General features: G+C 55.6%; 1 protein-coding gene across 1 annotated transcript; it reads left to right on the top strand.

Moving 5' to 3' along the window:
• The first annotated feature begins 913 nt into the window (after positions 1–913).
• On the top strand, positions 914–8283 carry KIF12 (kinesin family member 12). Its single transcript, XM_065879941.1, has 19 exons — positions 914–939; positions 1010–1075; positions 1163–1241; positions 1392–1519; positions 1613–1688; positions 2055–2189; positions 2360–2495; positions 3250–3347; positions 3521–3671; positions 4360–4478; positions 4561–4665; positions 5252–5354; positions 5437–5527; positions 5714–5800; positions 6631–6721; positions 6793–6897; positions 7530–7630; positions 7727–7845; positions 8174–8283. The coding sequence occupies exons 1-19, from the start codon at positions 914–916 to the stop codon at positions 8281–8283; spliced, it is 1926 nt and encodes a 641-aa protein (XP_065736013.1).
• The last annotated feature ends 10268 nt before the right edge of the window (positions 8284–18551 follow it).

Here is an 18551-nt window from a genome sequence, read left to right as displayed (position 1 = left end):
CCTGGAACACCCTCACCCACCATTCTCACCTCCCTGCTCCTACAGGCCTCTGAATCCCACCCCCTCCTCCAAACCCCTGCACATCAGATTGCACTTACCTGTCTCCGTAGCACGACTACGAGCTTGGAAGGGGCAGGATCTGCATGTGATTCCTCCACCCGGTGCCCTGCATGAAGAACGGCACTGAATGGGTGATTGCCCCGGCCCAGCATATTCACAGACATCTCTGCTGCTCTCATCAGTCAGGCCAGGAGAGAGTTAAACAACCTCCCTGGCCTTGGATCAGCTCTGGCATTGGAGAGGCAGGTGGCCCAAAGTTTAACCAGATGCTTCAGAGCCTGTTGTCAGCTCAGCTCAAGGAATTCAGTCCAGCCACATCTTCCTGGAACTGAGACCTGGGCCCCTCCCACCCCTCTAGACCCCTTTCCCCTCCCGGGGCTCTGAGCTAGAGCAAGCTGGAACTGCTGGGGAGGGGTAAGGTGGGGAGGAAGATTACAAAACTGGAGGAGTAGGCGGAGAAAGTAGGAAGAGCCTGGTCCATGCTCTGCCCAGACTTGCTGTGTGGCCTTGGCTGAGTCCTTCCCATCCCGGTCTCAGTTTCCCCATCTGTGCACAGAGGAGGCTGGTCTGGGTGGTCCCTCCTGATGGGACTGGCCAAGGGCAAGTGATCCTCAGACTCCAGAGTCCCCTAGCTACAGACTCTCTCCACCACAGAGGTGGCGGTGGGTAAATCTTTAACTAGCTAGCCCTGGGTAGGCCCAGCCTTTCCGGATGGATGGCTGCCTGGGAAGGGGGGGATGCGGGTGGAGGTTGTAAGGTGTGTATAGCCAGTCCCAGTGTGGTGAAGGGGGAGGGTACTGGGGAGGGAAAAGAACGAGACTCGGGCGGAGCTAACCCGTGTGCAAAGCAGAACATGGAGGAACGCGGGTCCCCCGACGGGTAAGTACAGATTTAGGGAGGTTCAAGGAGCCGCTGGCGCAGGGATGGTTAACTCGCGTTGCTGCCACAGGGACCCCGCGCGGAACCTGGAGCAGGGACCAGAGGGGCCAGAAACGCCCATCCAGGTGGTGCTCAGGTGGGTATAGGTTGGCTAGGAGGGGTCCAAGCGAGGAAGGCACTGACGGAGATTTCAGGATGGACCATCCACCTCTTCGGACCACAGGGTGCGTCCCATGAGCGCGGCGGAGCTGCGTCGAGGGGAGCAGAGCGTGCTGCACTGCTCAGGGACCCGGACTCTGCAGGTGAGGACCTCCCCCGCACTCCCCAAAAAACACCTACCGGGAAGACGCCAGGTCCCTCCAGGCCAATTTCCCCCAGGCCCCGCACTCCCCCAGGTGAGCCCCGCCCTCCCCAGAGTGCCCCGCCCCCTTCTCCACGGCCCCCTCTCCCAGGTGAGCCCCCCGGGCGGGGGCCCCGACGTGGCGTTCCGCTTCGGCGCAGTGCTGGACGGGGCGCGCACGCAAGAAGACGTGTTCCGGGCCTGCGGCGTGCGGCGCCTGGGCGACCTGGCGCTGCGCGGGTGAGTGAGGTCTGGTGACGCCCCGCCCCCACACGGCCCCGCCCCCCGCCCCCCGCCCCTCCCTGGGTACAGCCACACCCCTGCGGTCCGCAGCTTCTCCTGCACCGTCTTCACCTTCGGCCAGACCGGCTCTGGGAAGACCTACACCCTGACCGGACCTCCTCCCCAGGTGGGCCGATCGCATTCGGAGCCCGCAGGGGTCAGGGGTCGGTGGGCGAGAAGCCCTGGGGAGCCGCAGGCAGCGCAGACTCCCAGAGGGAAGGGACGTGGACGATGAGGCCCGGCCCCATTTATTTGCGGAAACTGAGGATCAGGGAGGTGAAGGGACTTGGCCAGTGTAGAGCACCTGGGTTCAAATTGTGTCCCCTTTATTTACTAGCTCTCAGTTTCTTCATCTGTAAAATGGAAGTGATAGTACTGACTGAGAATTAAACGTGATGTTGTATGGGAATTGGGCACAGTGCTCTACAAAGGGTAATTATAACTGCGGTGGTGGTGGTGAGCCAGCCCCAGGCTCAGCTGTTTCTTCCCCCAGGGGGAGGGCGTGCCCGTACCCCCCAGCCTGGCCGGCATCACGCAGAGGACCTTCGCCTGGCTGTTGGACCGCGTGCAGCACCTCGGTGCCCCTGTCACTCTCCATGCCTCCTATCTGGAGATCTACAATGAGCAGGTGGGAGACTGAGAAGGCTAGAAAGACAGCCCACAAGGAAAAGGAGGCATTTCTTTCCAAGGAGGCTGGGTCAAGGGGCAGAATAGATGGGGGACTGTCGACCATGAGGTCTCGGGGTGGATGAAGCAAGAACTCAGGCCCCTCCCTCACCCTCCACCCTCCTCTCTCAGGTCCGAGACTTGCTGAGCTTAGGGGCTCCCCGGCCCCTCCCTGTTCGCTGGAACAAGACGCGGGGCTTCTACGTGGAGCATCTGCGGGTGGTGGAGTTTGGGAGTCTGGGGGCCCTGATGGAACTTCTGCAAATGGGTGCGTGCTATTTCAGGGGAGCTTTGGGGTACGAGAGATGCCCATGTTTCACTTGTTCACTGAGTGCCCTCGGAGCCCCAGCCTGGAACTGTGGGTTCAGAGATGACCCTTGGGGGAGAAAAGAGCCAGCAAACCAACAATTCAGATACAGCCCAAGAATGTCCCCCACCCCTACCCTCCAGGCCTGCTGATTTTGCCTTCCAGACTCTTCCCACCCTCCTCTCCAGCCCTGGGCTTCTGCCTCAGTCAGGCCTCATTTTTCCGCCCTGGAAGGGTCTCCTCCTTTCAGTCCATGCTTCTCCATGTAGCAAACCACACCCTGCTTCCCTTCCAGACCTTTCCAGTGCCCTGAGAGTAAAGGCCATACCTCCTAGCCTAGCCTAAAGGCCCTTCAGTTCCACTCTCATTCATCCATTCATCAGATTTTTATTGAGCACCTACTGTGGCTGGCATCTGGGACACTGAGACTCTGGGCTCGGGCCAAGCATTGTGCCGTGCCTCCCAGCTGATCTCTTTGTCTGAGTTTCTCTCCGTCCACACAGCAGTGGGAGAGATGTTGATAAAATGTGAATCAGACTGCCATTCTTCCACTCAGTTCTCTCCAGCCCCCTTTCACCTATCTGTGCTCTACTCTCCTGCCTCTGTGCCTTTGCACTGGTTGGGCCCTCTACCAGGATGCCTTTTCTCCTTTTTCTTTTTTGGTGACCACTTGCTCTTCCTACCACGTCCAGCTCCATACGTTTTTCCCCTCTAGGTCTTAGCCGTAGAAGGAGCTCAGCTCACACCATGAACCAGGCCTCCAGCCGAAGCCATGCCCTGCTCACACTATACATCAGCCACCAAACTGTGAGTGCCCCAGCTTGGGGGAAAGAGCTGGCCCAGGGCCACCCAGCAAGGGTCTGCCTCTGGATGTATAAAACAACTTGGGCGTACACCGGAGGTAATGGTGAAAACCCTTGGCCTTGTGGCTTTGATGGGGACAGCCCCTCCCACGTCCCCATCAAGCCCTGCTCCCCCAACCCCAGCAGATGCCTCCTGTGGATACCGGGGAGCCCCCTGCCGGGGGGAAGCTGTGCTTTGTAGACCTGGCTGGCAGCGAGAAGGTGACGGCCACAGGATCCCGTGGGGAGCTGATGATTGAGGCCAACAGCATCAACCGCAGCCTGCTAGCCCTGGGTGAGATCTGGGGCCAGCTGGACTGACTTCCTGAATCCCTCCTCTGTGCCTTCCCCATAGCTGTCCGCAGTGAGGGAAACCAGAGGAGTTGTAGGGCATGGAGGAGGGTTAAAGAGCTGTGATTCAGAAGCCACAGGCCTCCCTCCGGCCTCGGCTTGCTGTTGTCTCATGCTTTTTCCCTCTTAGAACTTGTTTATAGATCTATAAATACTGAGGATACAGTTACATTCTAACTGAGGAGGTAGAAACACTCAAGTGCAGGGTGTGAGCCCTCAGACATTCAACCTGTCCCTCGTTGCATTTGGGAAGACTGAGGCCCAGTGAGGGGAAGGGCGCTAACATGTCTTCCCTCCTCCCCATCCCCCAGGTCATTGGGCCTTGAGGTCCTTAACAGCTGGGGCCTTGGCCTTCCTCTGTGCATGCATGGGGAGACGCATAGGGAATGCCTCTTCATTTGATTTATTTGTCAGACATTTCCTGAGCCCCTGCCAAGTGCCAGGCCCTTCGGTGGGCCCTGGGGATCAGGGATGGAGCCCAGTCTGGTGGCAGAAGCCAATCTGAACGGGTAATGAGATCACGTGGAAAGAGATATCTTAGAGACCTACAAGCCTGGGTGGAGATCCTGGCTCTGCAGAGTACCAGCTGGGTGGCCTTGGACATGAAGGGTAACCTTGCCTTCCCCACCCAGGTCACTGCATCTCCCTGCTGCTGGACCCACAGCGGAAGCAGAACCACATCCCCTTCCGGGACAGCAAGCTCACCAAGCTGCTGGCGGACTCGCTGGGGGGGCGTGGGGTGACCCTCATGGTACCTAAGGGGGACTGGCAGGGAGGGCTGGGTCCTGAGGGAGGGCTCCCAGAGAGGAGCACTCAGGGGCAGTCCTCCCCAGGTGGCCTGCGTGTCCCCCTCAGCCCAGTGCCTTCCCGAGACCCTCAGCACCCTACGATATGCAAGCCGAGCTCAGCGGATCACCACTCGGCCCCAGGCCCCCAAGGTGAGCGGAGAGAGACACAGGCAGAGGGCTGGGCAGGGCAGAGGGTGGGGGATCAGGCAATAGCTGGGGACTGAGTTGGTGTCACGCTGAAGTCTGGGACTGAGTCAGGTTGGGATTAGGGTCGGAATCTTGATGATGGGGTTATGGTTGGGGGGGGCGGGGGCGGGTCACAGTCAGGGTTATGGAGGGTCTACGGTGGGAGTCTGATCAGGAACATGATTCAGGGTCTGACCGACATCCGAGCTGGTATCATGATAAGTCTGAGTGAAGTTGGAGTCTGACGTGGGGTCTTATTTGGGGTCAGAATCTGGGCCAAGGTTTGAACAGAGCTGAGTTTGGGGTTGGACAGGGAGTGGGGTGTAGCTTAGAGCGGGCCCTCCAGGCATGCAGCCGAGGCCACATGGCACTTTAATGCTGTTGGGACAAGGTGCCCCCTCCAAGTGGATGCAGCCTTGGGCCAGGATTCAAGGCTGACAAGTGGAGCATGGGCTGCATTTTAAGCTCCACTCACTCTGCAACCCCGGAGCCCTTGCGCAGCGTGAATGTTTACAACCACAGCAGTAACTCTGGGTCTGTTTCTCTGCAGTCCCCTGTGGCAAAGCCACCCCAGCATTTGGAGACTGAGCTATTGCAGCTCCAGGAGGAGAACCATCGCCTGCGGTCCCAACTGGGCCAAATGGACCCCAAAGGTATGAGCTCCCTGGGGGTGGAGCGAGATGAGGATAGGGTCTGGGGCTCCTGGGGCTCCAGCTACCTCCCTCTTCTCTGCAGCCTCTGGACTCATTGGGGCCCGGGTGTCCTGGGCTCAGCGGAACCTCTACGGGATGCTGCAGGAGTTCATGCTGGAGAACGAGAGGCTCAGGTAGGGCCCTGCCCGCCCCCCGTGCCCCGCCCCTCACTGCTGGCCTTCCTCCTTTCCCTGGTCCCTGGCTCCCCTTCTGTCCCCACCTGCCTCCTGGGACTCCTACGGTGCTGCAGTGAGGAGAGGCTGACTGATGCCCCCGCCAGCCCTGCCTCCCGTCACGGTCCCGGGGCCTGCATTTCCTAGGAAGGAGAAGAGGCAGCTGCAGAGCAGCCGGGACCTGGCCCAAGATGAGCAGCGCATCCTAGCTCAGCAGGTCCACGAGCTGGAGAGGTGAGCGCGGCCGGGGACAAGCCTTTGGATGGAGGGCAGGTGGGAAAGGGGTGGCTCAGTGAAACGGCTAGGTCTGATCTCCGGATCCAGACCCCCTGGCTTCTGATTCCAGCTCTGCCACCAGCTGTGTGGCCTTGGGTGAGTCATTTAGCCTCTCACTGCCTGGGTTTCCTCTTCTGTAGAATGGGAATGATATAGTACTTGCCTTCCAGGGTTTTTGGGGGGTTTTTTATAAATTTTTCTTTTCGGGGCACGAACCCGTGTCCCCTGCATCGGCAGGTGGACTCTCAACCACTGCGCCACCAGGGAAGCCCTATAAATTTATTTATTTATTTATTTTGGGCTGCGTTGGGTCTTTGTGGCTGCGTGCGGTTTTTCCCTGGTTGTGTTGAGCGGGGGCTACTCTTTGTTGCCGTGCGTGGGCTTCTCACCGCAGTGGCTTCTCTTGTTGCGGAGCACGGGCTTTAGGCACACGGGCTTCAGTAGTTGTAGCACGTGGGCTCAGTAGTTGCGGCTCGCGGGCTCTAGAGCACAGGCTTAGTCGTGTGACTCACGGGCTTAGTTGCTCCACGGCATGTGGGATCTTCCCGGACTAGGGATCGAACCCGTGTCCCCTGCATTGGCAGGTGGATTCTTAACCCCTGCGCCACCAGGGAGGTCCTCCAGGGTTGTTTTAAAGATCGGATTGAATAAGTTCATATGTAAAGCATTGAGAGCAGTGCCTGCATATAGTAAGCAATCCATGAGTGTTTGTTAAAAGCAGGACTTTGGTGCCAGCCTGCTGGTAGCATTGAGGACTACAGACAGACAGACCCCACTGTTCTTTCCAGGCGCCTCCTCTCTGCCTGCTACCTTCACCAGCCGGGCCCTGGCCCAGCCCCACCGTGTCCCTGTGTGATGGTGCCACCTCCCCCCTGCCACGTGAGTCTCTGCCCAACCCGGATAGGGGAGGAGCAGGAATGTCACAGAGCCCCTGACTCAGCCTCTTGCAGGCCCTGCCGCCTCTCTGCCCCTGCCCCTGCTGCCACCTCTGCCCCCTGTGCCAAGCACCACTGGCCCACTGGGCCTGCCCACGGAGGGAGCTCCACCTGCCCCAGGTAGGAAAGGCCGAGGTGCGGGGAGGGAAGGCTGGCAAGTTGGAGACCTGGATCTAGGGAGTCTGCAGTTTGGAAGGCTTCAGAACTCTGGGGACTCTGATGTGCCGGGTTGGGTCATAGTGGGGAGTGGCTGGCTTTGGGTTCTCTCTGCCCAGGGTTCAAAATAGCTACTTACCTCTCCTGCCCCTTCTCCCCATCCTACCTTCTCTCGGAACACGCTCTGCTGTTTGCGTACTCATTCATTCACTTAACGTTTTACTCATTTATGCATTTACTTAATGAATGAGTTAATGGATGCATTTACTTAGTGAATGAGTGTTCACTTCCTCATTCAATAACCCTCCTTAAGCTCCTTGCTTCGTGGCAGCCCCTGTTCTGGGCACTGAGGATTCACAGACCTGACATGGTTCCTGCCCTCATGGAGTTCCTTGTCTCCAGAGAGGACATCACAAGGGCCACGCACTGCCCACAGAAAAAGTGACCATGACCCCACCCCTTTATGCCCACCTGACATTCTTAGTGCCCCACGGGGCAGGTACGGCAGGGATGGTGGTGTCATGCTCGGCGCCAGGGAAGTGGGGCACAGAAGCAGGGCTGAGGTCACCCAGTGTGGGCTCTGGTCTTGCCTGCAGGTGTTTGGCTCTAAGGCCCCAGCTGACATTCCCCTGTCTGCCCGTCCCCCACCCTGGGTGCCCCCATGTAGCCCTGGCTCTGCCAAGTGTTCAAGAGAGAGGTGGGTCCAGCTCTGGGGCACTGGGGGGTGGGGGTGGGGGAGGAGGCCCAGGAACGTGAAGGCTCGCTTCCCACCACCCAACCCACCCTGGCCCAGGAGTCACAGCGACTGGATTCAGACCCAGGTCCTGGCAGAAATGCTGACCAAGGAGGAAGTGGTACCCTCTGCACCTCCCCTGCCCATGGGGCCCCTGAACACATCGCCAGTGCTTAGAGGTGAAGAAAGGAGCAGGGGAAGGGCCGCCAGTGTTTTCTGTGATCTTGGGCCAGAACCCACCTTCTCCAAACCTTAGTCCTCCCATTTCTGAACTGGGGGGCATATTAAGAGGTGAGAGTTCTAAGATCTTTCTATTTCTGGAACTTAGAATTCTCTTCCTAGGGCCACCTGCACTCCCAGATGTATGCTGGAGCCCATGGGGTACATGGCAGGGGGAGGGGAGTGGGTACCACCTGAGGCTTCCCCAGAGGATGTTGGGACCCTGATGGGCCTGGGTGAGGCAGGGTCCAAGGGAGTGCTGGCCTCAAGTCTCACTGTGTCCCTCAGGTGGGGCTGCAGTTCCAAACCTGGCCCGGAGACTGGAGGCCCTCAAAGACCAAATCGGCAGCTCCCTTGGACGTGGCCGGAGCCAGCCGCCCCCCACTGAAGGCACTTGAAGCCCCTTCGACGTGGCCGGAGCCAGCCGCCCCCCAGTGAAGGCACTGGAAGCCCCAGCCGGGTCCCCCCTTCCTGCTGAGGGCAAAGTGCGAACCCAGGAGACCACCGTGTGACCTAGAGCTGTGCTCTGCACTCCTGGGCCTCAGTCTCCCCATCTGTTAAATGGGTTATAGCAGCTGCTGCTCCAGTTTGCAGCTGGACGGGGCGGAAGGCAGTTCCTGAGGCATGGGGGTGGGGGCTGATGGGGCAGTCTGGGGAAGCAAAGGGAGGGTGCCAGCCTAGACCAGGAGAAATGAGACCGGATTCAGGAGAAACCAGGTAGCAGTGGTGAAATAAATGAATAAAGAGAGGCATCCCCTCTAAGTTTGGTTGGTCCTGTCCTCTGACTTGCCCTTGAGGGAATCCCAGAGAGACTGGGGGGTTGGGGGGTTCTGAGGAAGAGGAGGCAAGGACTCCTGGCAGAGGTATGTGTCCCCTTGCCCTCTGATGAGGAATATTTCAGGTTCCCATTTCCTTTCACGTATTATACAAGTTTTCATTGAGCAGCTACTCTACGCCCCTGGGCAGGCACGGGGAAATTGAATGGTGAGCATCTCCATGGAGGAGGCCTGGGGGAAACTGATTTGGCCTTGAGCTGGGGCAGGTGGTGGACCGAGGGGCTCACACTCTCTGTCCCAGCTGCATGTGTCCTGGTGCTGGAGGGATCATGAAGCCTGAAATCTGATGCCGCAGATCGGCTCTGAGACCCTGGCCAAGCCCTGCATCCTCCCTGGACCACTTTCTGGTTTTCAGTCCATTAGACATGGCTTCCTGTCCTGTTGATCTCTAAATGAGGGTCAAGGAGGTTATGAATATCATGGTTCCCAGCACAGTGCCCAATAGGATGCAGTGGGTCTACAATCAGGGGTAACTCCAGATGTGACATGAGAAACTGGGGGTGCGCGTGGGAGGACCTCGATGCAGAAAGAGCCACGAGGCTAACCTAACTCTCACATTTTATAGTTAGGGAAACTGAGACCCACGTGGCTCATTCCTTTGTTTGTTCATACATTCACTCATTCATTCAGCAGACACCACTGGCAACAACTGTAAATCAAGGTGGCAAAGAAGACAGACAAGGGACAAGCTGGCTTTGCCTGGGGAGCTCACAGTCTGGTGGGAGACAGACAGACAGACACTTACAACCTCACACGTGTGCTTCGATGGGGGAATCCCAGGGCAGTGGAGGCACAGAGGGTCACCCAATCAGAAATTGTCAGGGAAGGTTTGCCAAAGAGAGCCATGATTAAGTTTCAGAGGGTAAACAGCATTTGGCCCAGGGCAGGTGGAGGGGCTGCAGAGGTAAAGGCTCAGAGTTCCAAAGGTTGCCTGGACCACGAAGTGCATGGCCTTGTCTGCCACATCGGGAGTTGGGGTTTGTCCCGAGGATGGCAGGGAACCACAGAAGAGTCTTAAGGAATCACCAGCTTAGGTCTGCATTTAGGTCACACTGGCCACTGTGGCAGTTGGACTAACTGGTAAGGATGAGCTGGAGGTGGAAGACCAATGAAATGATCAGTGCAGGGAGAGGTGAGATGCCCCAACCAGCGGTACCTGAGCCAGCCTCAGGCTGGGTATCCCCTGAGACCTGGGCGCTGGGCACTGGGCTCAGGCAAGACCCCAGGTGGGGACCCCTCACTACGGGCTTGGGGAGCACTGGGGAAGGGGCAGGCGGAGGCCGGAGGACAAGCCAGGGAGCCCCTGGGGAGAATCAGGGCGCCTGGGGATGCGCCTGGGGAGGGGTTGCATCCATCGTCTGGAACAGTGCTTGGACCTGCCCACAGGCCTGGCCTGAGAAAATCAACTCCGACTGCCCCCACCCCACTCCCCAGCGCCAGACCAAGCAAGAAAAGACCCAACACTCTTTTACCCACCGCTGTGGAAACTAGCCCAGGGAATGTTCCCTAATTATGCCCTATTTTCCCGGGGGAAGTAAGTAAGGACCCAAAGATAAAAGCAAGGTGTCTCCAGGCCACACTTGAGCGTGCAGTGTGACCTGGGGCTCTCGGAGGCTTCCCCACTCCCAGGGCCCTGACTCCTGAGCCTCTCTCTGCAGAGCTGGGCCCTGAAGCTGGGTGTGTCAGGGTCGTCCCTGGCTGGAGCCCCCAGTGGCCACGGATTGAAAGGCAAGACCTGTGACTGTGAATAGAGGTGTTTGTAGAAGGCTGGAGTCCATGGAGGCAGAACCCAGGGTGGTGGGGTGACAGCCAGACACCACAGGCACCGGGCCAGGCAGGGTGGGCGGGTTCGGTCCATAGACGGAACAACACAAGTTCAAGTCTCAACATCATCACTTACCATGGGTGATCCTGGGCAGGTGACTTAACTGCGCTGGCCCGAGTCACCTCATTTGCAGAATAGATACACGAATAGTAGCCCCTCATGGGACAGTCATGAGGATTAAATCCACTGACATTTGGAAAGATTTTAGCACGAGGCTTCGCCTGTTGCGGGTAATTTAGCCAAAAGCAGCTTTTAGTCGACGCGACAATTTGACAGAATTGACAATCTGGGTTCCGAAACAATTTGCTCAACAAATATTTAATTGAGAAACAACTTTGGGCCAGCACTGAACAAAGCATAGGAAGCCTTACCCTCAACACAGACAAGAAACAAGAAATTGGGCAAAACACATGGGAAGTCAGATAGTGATAAGTGCCATGGAGCAAAACAGAGCAGGGAGGTCCATCTGTCAGGGCGGGTGCAGTTCTATATAGGGGGGTTAGGGAAGGTCTCACGCAGGTGACATTTTTGCAGAGACCTGAAGGGTAGAAGGAGGGCAAGCCAGACTAATGCCGTAAAGCCATTTTTTTCTACTCTAGGTGCTTTTCATGCCACATCAGATTGTGTGGCTCTGCGGGTTTGAGCCCGGGCTCCTCCGTTCCCCAGAGCCCTTTTCTCACTCTAACGTGGCCCTGCTTGCTGGGAGGTCTCTAGTCTCAGGCAGGGAAGGCCCCTGGCACTGAGCGTGAAAGCTTTCCTTGGCTGCCTTGGGAAGAATGGACAGGGAACACCCAGGGGGACCTTGGCTGTTGCCGGTTCATTCTTGTCTGGACGATTCCTTCTCCCGCTGGAGCCACCCACGATTTTCCGGTTTCCTGGGTCCAGCTCAGCAAAATCCCTACTTACTTTCCCAGAGATAGATTCGGGACTCGAGGCGATTAGTCCCCACTACCCCCATCACATGAACCATGCGTCCATCTCCCAATCAGCATCCTTACTCAAGAACTGCAGCTTGTCCAGAATCCCTAACCCTGGAGGAATTCCATCGGACCCCAGTAATGTATCAAGACTCTTCAAATCCTGTGGTTTTTACTGAGAACAGTAGATTCCACAGGAAAGCTTTCTGCAGAATGCCGGAATTGGAGGAAGTTCTCCGGCCCCATGAAATAGGGTAGTAGTTCTCCAGGACTGTCAAACTTCGAAGAGGATCTCTGGTACATTAGAGTTGGGGGCAGCTCTTGGAAGTCCTGAAGCACTGAAGGAATTTCCCAGAATTCCAAATCTCTAGAAGAGTTCTCTGAAATTGTAAAAGTTTGCGTGGAAGTTGGGAGGGATTCTCCGGAATCTCTGGCTGGGGGTGAGGATGTTCACCAGTGCTTGGAAGGCCATCATTAGTTTCCAGAATGCTGACAAGTCTAGAGATCAACCTAGATGTCTGGAGGCCTGGTTGAGTTCTCCAGATCCTTGGGGACTCCAACTCTTAGCCAGTGCAGAATGGGGAGCATGGCTGAAAGCATTACGGTAGGACAAGAGAAGCTTCAGGAAAAGCACTCCTGTGGGTGCTTGTGTTTAAGAGGCTATAAGGTCTCATCTCGATGACCAACCCCAAGATGAACCCCGAGAAGTGGAGAGAACGTAAGAGTTTATTCCAACCAAAGGTGCAACTGCCCAGAACATCTTACCCACATCCCTCTCTCTGCTTCAGCCTTCTCTCGCATCCTGCTTTCTCTCACTCAAGGTCTTTCCTCCCTTTGTCTAATGACACATTTGCCCCAATTCATAGTTATTCAGTTTTGTACTCAACGGGTTGATTTCAGCCCCTTTGAGGGCTATTTTGTGTCCTCTTATGTTTTCCATTGCCATCTCCTTGTTGACCTTCCAAAGACTTGTCTTCCTTTATTTTAAGCAAACAAACGTGGCAGAGTGGGGTTGGGCAGGTGGGGGCGGTCTTGCTATGAAACAAGGAGCAGCAGCTACTGGAACTTGTAAACAAGTTGGTGCTGTGGTTGGAGACCAGGACTGGCGTCAGGAGATCTGGGTTCTAAGCCTGCTCTGCAACAGACCTACAGGTCCCCTGGCCATCGCTGACATCTGTACTTGCTGGCCAACAAAGAAAGATCTTTAATAGTTGGCCATAGGTGTCTTCCTCACGAACCTTCCTTCAGCCCCTGGCTCTGATCACACTATCTCTCATTCATCGCACATGAAGGTCAGGCCTGGTCTACTAGGCATGAGGACACTGGCCTGAGCCTGAGCCACTGCTCTGTTCTCAAAGAGCTTCTAGCCAAGTGGGGGAAAAGAACGATCAAAGTGACAGTCGCTATGCGATGGAATAAATAATAACAATCAACAAATGTATCTGGTGCCAAGCATCCTTCCAGCACTGGCCATGTAGTAATGCATTCATTTCCCATAACAGCTCCGTGAAGTAGGTACTACTGTTATCCTCACGTTACGGTGAGGAAACCGAGACAAGAAGAGGCTCAGAATTCTCCCAAGGTCACACAGCTAGTAAGTGGCAAAAGTTGGTTTTGTTATAAGGTGGTCTGGGTCTTGAATAGATGATTTCAACCATCGTGCCAAGTGCCACACAGTAGGACCACAGAGGAAGGGAAAATAGAGGAGCAGTTTTTATCCAACCAGGAACCACTGAGCAGAATAGAGCAGCCTCCTTGGAGGAGTTAGTCTCCATCAAATCCCAGCACAACCCAGCAAAGCCAGACCATACAGAGGTCTTTAGTGAGGCAGAGGAATGGACTTCTCAAGCTATTTCTCCCCATGTAAGAAACTTCACCACCTCCGAAGATAAAATAATTATTCACAGACTACCCAATGAAGGAGGATTCTGTGCAACCTAGCCAGAAACAAGAGAATTAGAAATGGACCCCCGAAGTCCCGCTTTTATGTGGTGCACAGGGCTCTGGGTGGTCTCCAGGCTATAGAACCTTGTCAAACCCATCCTCTCAGCCTGTCTGCCCAACTTATGGCTGTGGGAGCCTGGGCAAGGTAGTTAACCTCTCCGAATCTCAGTCCTCCCCTGTAAAGTGGGGATACGATTGGTTTACACGACGAGAAGTTAATGTGCTCATGGGGAATGGTACGAGGATTAAAAGAGTGAAACTATGTAGACTGTTTAGGACAGAGCCTGGCATGTGGTCAGTGCTAAACACATACTGCTTGTTATTACTATTTTTATTACTAATGAATGCTTTCAGCACAAACGTTCTACCAGTCCTGTTTTCCAGGAGAGGAATTGCATCAATATCTGGACTCTGGTTATACAGACTCATGAACTTGACATCCAGCTCTGCTGACTCCTTCCTGCAAGGTGCGCCTTCTAATATGGATTCTTCCAGGGAGCGAGTGGCCATCCAGGACTGGGTCACCCAGTGGAAAATCCAGGGACGTGTTCCCACTGCCCTTCCAGGGAAGCTGACTGGGAGAGATTCATTTGTCTTCATTGAAGAAAGGCCAGTGGGACCTTCCAAGGAGTCTGGCTTGCCTTGTGATTTCAGAAAAGAGCTGTTTTAGTCCCTCCAAGGATATTGGGTGATGTCAACTCGGTCAGCCAGGAGTCGGGCAGGCCTCCTGAGGTCTTGCTTTAATGCAGGACAGATAAGACCAGTCTGCAAAGAGTAGGAAAACGCCTGTGTCCTCTTCCTGAATGCAGACAGGCCTTTGGAAATTTATTCCTTTGGGAGCCCTTTCTTCTGGGGTACAAAGGGAGCCAGGCTCTGGGCCACAAGCTCTGTTCCAGGGGCAGCTGGATCTCAAGAACACTGAGCTCCAAAGTGTCTCACTTTCTGGGCTGCTTCTGCAGGCTAAGCCACCCGCTTCCACAATCAGGAGTCTAAATTGACAACATCTAAGGGCACCCTCCACCCTGGGCTATCATTTCTTATTTGCTGAGCTCTCTGCAAGCAGCAAGAACGTGACGTGTTGCTCATCATTTAATTCTTCTACACCCCTGTGAGCTCTCATTAACTCCATTTAACAGGGGAAGACTCAGGTTGAGAAAGTTGGAGTCAATTAATACCAAACAGGCAGGAAGGGGTGGCAGCCATGACTGGAACCCGGGACTATCTGGGTGCAAACTTCAGCTGCTCAACCATCACACTGCTGGACAAAGCCTTGGGGATCCTCCCAGCCATGATACACAGACTAATTCAAAATCGGCGATGCAAGGGAACAGGTATCTTTGCCTTTTAAGTTGTGCCAATGCGTATCCCGGTCACTCGTTCATTTGCTCATTCATCGATTGTGATTCAGGGATTTGGCCATGGTGATTTCAATCTCCCAGTCTCCCTCAGCTGTCTTCTAGTTAGGTGGGCCTTTTTGGGGGTCTGACCTACATTTCCACCCACAGTTCTCAGTCAGTCAGTCAGTCAATTAGTCTGTGGTTTTCGAGCACCTAAGTGCCCAGCACATTGCTGGGAAGAAGGGAAGGGTCAGGCCTCATGGCAGAGACAGAGCACGCTCTTGGCCGGGGAAGGGAGAACCAGGCTCACTCCTGCGGTGAGGGGTCCAGTGAAGGGAGACACCCACCCCTCTGCTCCAGGTGTCTGAAAGAACACAGCCAAGGGCCCACTGTTTATCGGGGGACAAGGGGCTGGGAGGCCAGCAGAGTGACCTGGGTGTCAGGGAGACAGATCTGGGTTTGGATCACTACTCACTGGCCGGGTGACCATTGACACTAGGTCACCTGATGTCTCAGCCTCAGTTTCCCTATCTGCAAAGTAGGACTAGCATTGTAGTAAAATGATTGAACCCTAACGGGAAGATTCAGTAAGCCATGCTAGTAGAGTGCTCAGCATGGGGCCTGACGCACAGTACGAACTTAATCAAGTGGTTTTTCAGGTTATCACCGCCCTTGCTGTCTCTAGCAGCGACTCCCAATTCTGGTTCATCAGGAGAACTGAATTCACTGGGCAGCGAACTATTCTTCAAAGGGCCCCATCTAAGCATCCAGCTCTGGGGATAGGCAAGGCAGAAGCTGAGTGTTTTACACTCACCAGGGGGGTGTAAAGCCCAGCAGGCTTGGGGCAAGGAAGGCTGGGTTCTAGCCCTGGTTCTACCACTTCCGTGGGCCTTTGCTCTAGGCCTCTGCCTCCTGCCTGTACGGAGGAATGGGGACAAACCCAGTGGTCTTTCTAGAACTTCTCTGCTGCCCTCTAGTGGACACGGGATGCCCACACCTTCTTGCGTGTAATTTCTGCTGTGTATGGAGCCCTTACCTGGTGCCACGCGCTGTGCTAAGTGCCTGTGACGACATCGATGCCTCCGGCATGTACACTGGGGAGCACTTTCACAAATGTCCCTCCTCCAGTGCTTACTTCAGCCCTGTCACGTGAGTAATTTTACCTTCATTTGGAGGCCCAGATGAGGAAGATGAGGCCAGGGAGGCATAGGACTGCCCCACAGTCACCCAGCAAGTCACGAGGACCGGAACTCAAGTCTCTGGGTGGCCTGGCTCTTTGGGACAGGGGTGGGGAGTGAGGAACAAAGCCTAGACAGAGCTGGGCAGTGAGAAACACCCCTTCCCCATCACTGTCATGGCGTCCTGGTTGCTGCCGCCGCCAGCTTCCCCATGAAGGGATGGGGCTGTGGCTCTGAGTCTGAGGGTACTGGGCAGGGTCAGGCACTGGGGCAAGGCCCGCAGCTGGATGCCTCCTCGTGAGGAGGCGAGGTCTCCCTGCCACCCCCTTCCACCACGAGCAGAGGAAGGCCCCAACCTTGACCACGTCCACCCCATGTCTTTGATGTCCCTGCTTGTCCAGTTGCTGGGTCCCAGTGTCCCGGCCCCTTCCTTCTTCCTGGCGAGGCTCCTAGAGAGTTGCTTTCCTGGGCCTCCCACCTGCACTGCTTCCTCTCTCACCTCAGCCGATTTTAAAATCTGAAAGCACTTCTGTTTTTTTTTTTTTTTTTTGCGGTACACGGGCCTCTCACTGTTGTGGCCTCTCCCGTTGCAGAGCACAGGCTCTGGACGCACAGGCTCAGCGGCCATGGCTCATGGGCCCAGCCGCTCCGCGGCATGTGGGATCTTCCCGGACCGGGGCACGAACCCGTGTCCCCTGCATCGGCAGGCGGACTCTCAACAACTGTGCCACCAGGGAAGCCCTGAAAGCACTTCTGAAAACTCTCTAGGGCTCCCCACATACTCCAGATAACAAGCAAGCCCCTTGACCTGGTGTCAGAGTCCTCCCTGCTGGACCTCAGCCACCTCCCCAGCCTGGCTCTCCCCACGTGCCTCTGTTTCCCAAGCTGCAGACCTATGGTTTTGCTTGTTTGCTTGTTTTTGCATTCCAAATACACTTCTCTCTGCATCTTCCTCCACTAAGCCTTCGCAGTTGCTGTTCCCTCTGTCTGGAACACCCTCTCCTCCAACCCCACCCTTGCCCCACGCATGTGCTTTTGCCTGGCTAATTTCTACTACTCAGGTCAAAGTCTCTCCCCTGGCCTCTGCTGCTTCCCCCGTCACTGCAGGGACCATCCTGTCTTATTACCTTCTTCTCACTCCCCTGGCCCCCATCCTGGCAGGGAGAACTGGGGAGTCTGTCATGCTTTCCATCCTGTCCTCAGCACCAAGCATGGAGTGCATGTTTGGTGAATGAATGAGTGGTTGAATGAATAAATGATGGCAGAAAGAGTCAGGCTTATTTGGCCCCCAGCTCGGCCCCAAGCTGGGTGACCTTGAACAAGTCCCATTCCTTCTCTGAGCCCCAGAGTGTTCACCTGAAACAGGCCTCTATTCCTTCCTGCACACTGGGCGCCTCTGAGGCTCAGAGGCCTCTTGCACAGGCAGGACCTCGCCCTCCCCTTGAAATGGTTCTGGGACCTGGCCAATTCCAGTGGACACTTGGACCCCTGGGTCCCCTAGGAGGACAGGGGCCCCAGAGCCTCGATCCTTCCACCCCGATGGCCAGAAGAAGAGGGGTCAGCACCCCGGATCACTGCCGGCCTTCCATCCTTGGGCCCGGGGTTAATTTTTAAAAAGCAGCTCAAAGTCCAGGTGGGCTTTGGCAGAGTTTGCTCTCTCTGTTTGCTCTGGTTAATAATCTGAGGAGAGCAAACATCGCTGGAGGCGGGAGAAGAGATCAACATCCTGGGCCCATCCTCCGGGCCTCTTCCCACCCACCCCACCCCACTGCATCCCCCCACCCCCAGGAGAGGCCGTGTGGCTGGATGAGCAATCCTATCCAAAGGAGACCGGGATTCTTCTACACCCCCGTGGGCCTCAGGCTTCCCCTGGGGCCAATGGGGTTGACAACCCTAATGACGTAGACCCTCTATGAAGATCGGTTGAGCCATCATGGTACACTGTAGGCAACCTTAGTAGGGTGGCACTGTTCCTATTCATGATTCATTGTTATTTTCTCATTCTTATATCAGGTCTGGTCTCTCCAAAGACAGACCTCCTGAGACCATCACACAGGTGAGGCAGTGGACTGTTTACAGAGCACTTTCACACACATTGCTCACTTGACCTCTTGGCAGACGCGTCAGGGATTGTTTTCTTCCATTTACAGGTGAGGAAAGTGGGCTTCAGAGAGGGAAGGCCATACCCAAAGTCATGCAGAGCGAGTCAAGCCTTCTGGCTGCCAGTTGTCTGCACCCCTCTTAATTCAGACTCTGCCTTCTTACTACCACCACAAACCAAACCATAAAAGCCTGTGAAACTTGGTGAACAAGAAGGGAGATAAGTGTTTCAGAAATCTAAGCCAAGATACTTGCTATGATTAAATTTGTCATATGGCTTTGAGCTTCCTGGCAGCCAAAGTGAAAAGGGAATGTCATCACTAGCCAAGCTGCCAGTGACAGAGCAGAGGAAACACATTCACTTATTATGACTAGAGACACACTTGTTCCTGATACTGGAAAGATGAATGTATTGATGACTCTTACAGAGGGACATGACTCACCAGTTGTTGGGGCAACTCTGTGGGGGAACTGCTGGATCCTCACATGAGCAGGGGTCTTTCTTGTGGACCTGCCTGTCTGAAGGGGT

The sequence above is a fragment of the Phocoena phocoena genome, chromosome 6 (assembly GCF_963924675.1).
Source record: "Phocoena phocoena chromosome 6, mPhoPho1.1, whole genome shotgun sequence".
Taxonomy (NCBI): domain Eukaryota; kingdom Metazoa; phylum Chordata; class Mammalia; order Artiodactyla; family Phocoenidae; genus Phocoena; species Phocoena phocoena.
This window is presented reverse-complemented; position numbering and strand designations above follow the sequence as displayed.

Coding starts and splice junctions, on each gene's coding strand:
- KIF12 (XM_065879941.1), top strand. CDS start 914: ATGGAGGAACGCGGGTCCCCCGACGG. Junction 1,076..1,162: donor CCCATCCAGGTGGTGCTCAG/GTGGGTATAGGT, acceptor TTCGGACCACAG/GGTGCGTCCCATGAGCGCGG. Junction 1,689..2,054: donor TGACCGGACCTCCTCCCCAG/GTGGGCCGATCG, acceptor TTCTTCCCCCAG/GGGGAGGGCGTGCCCGTACC.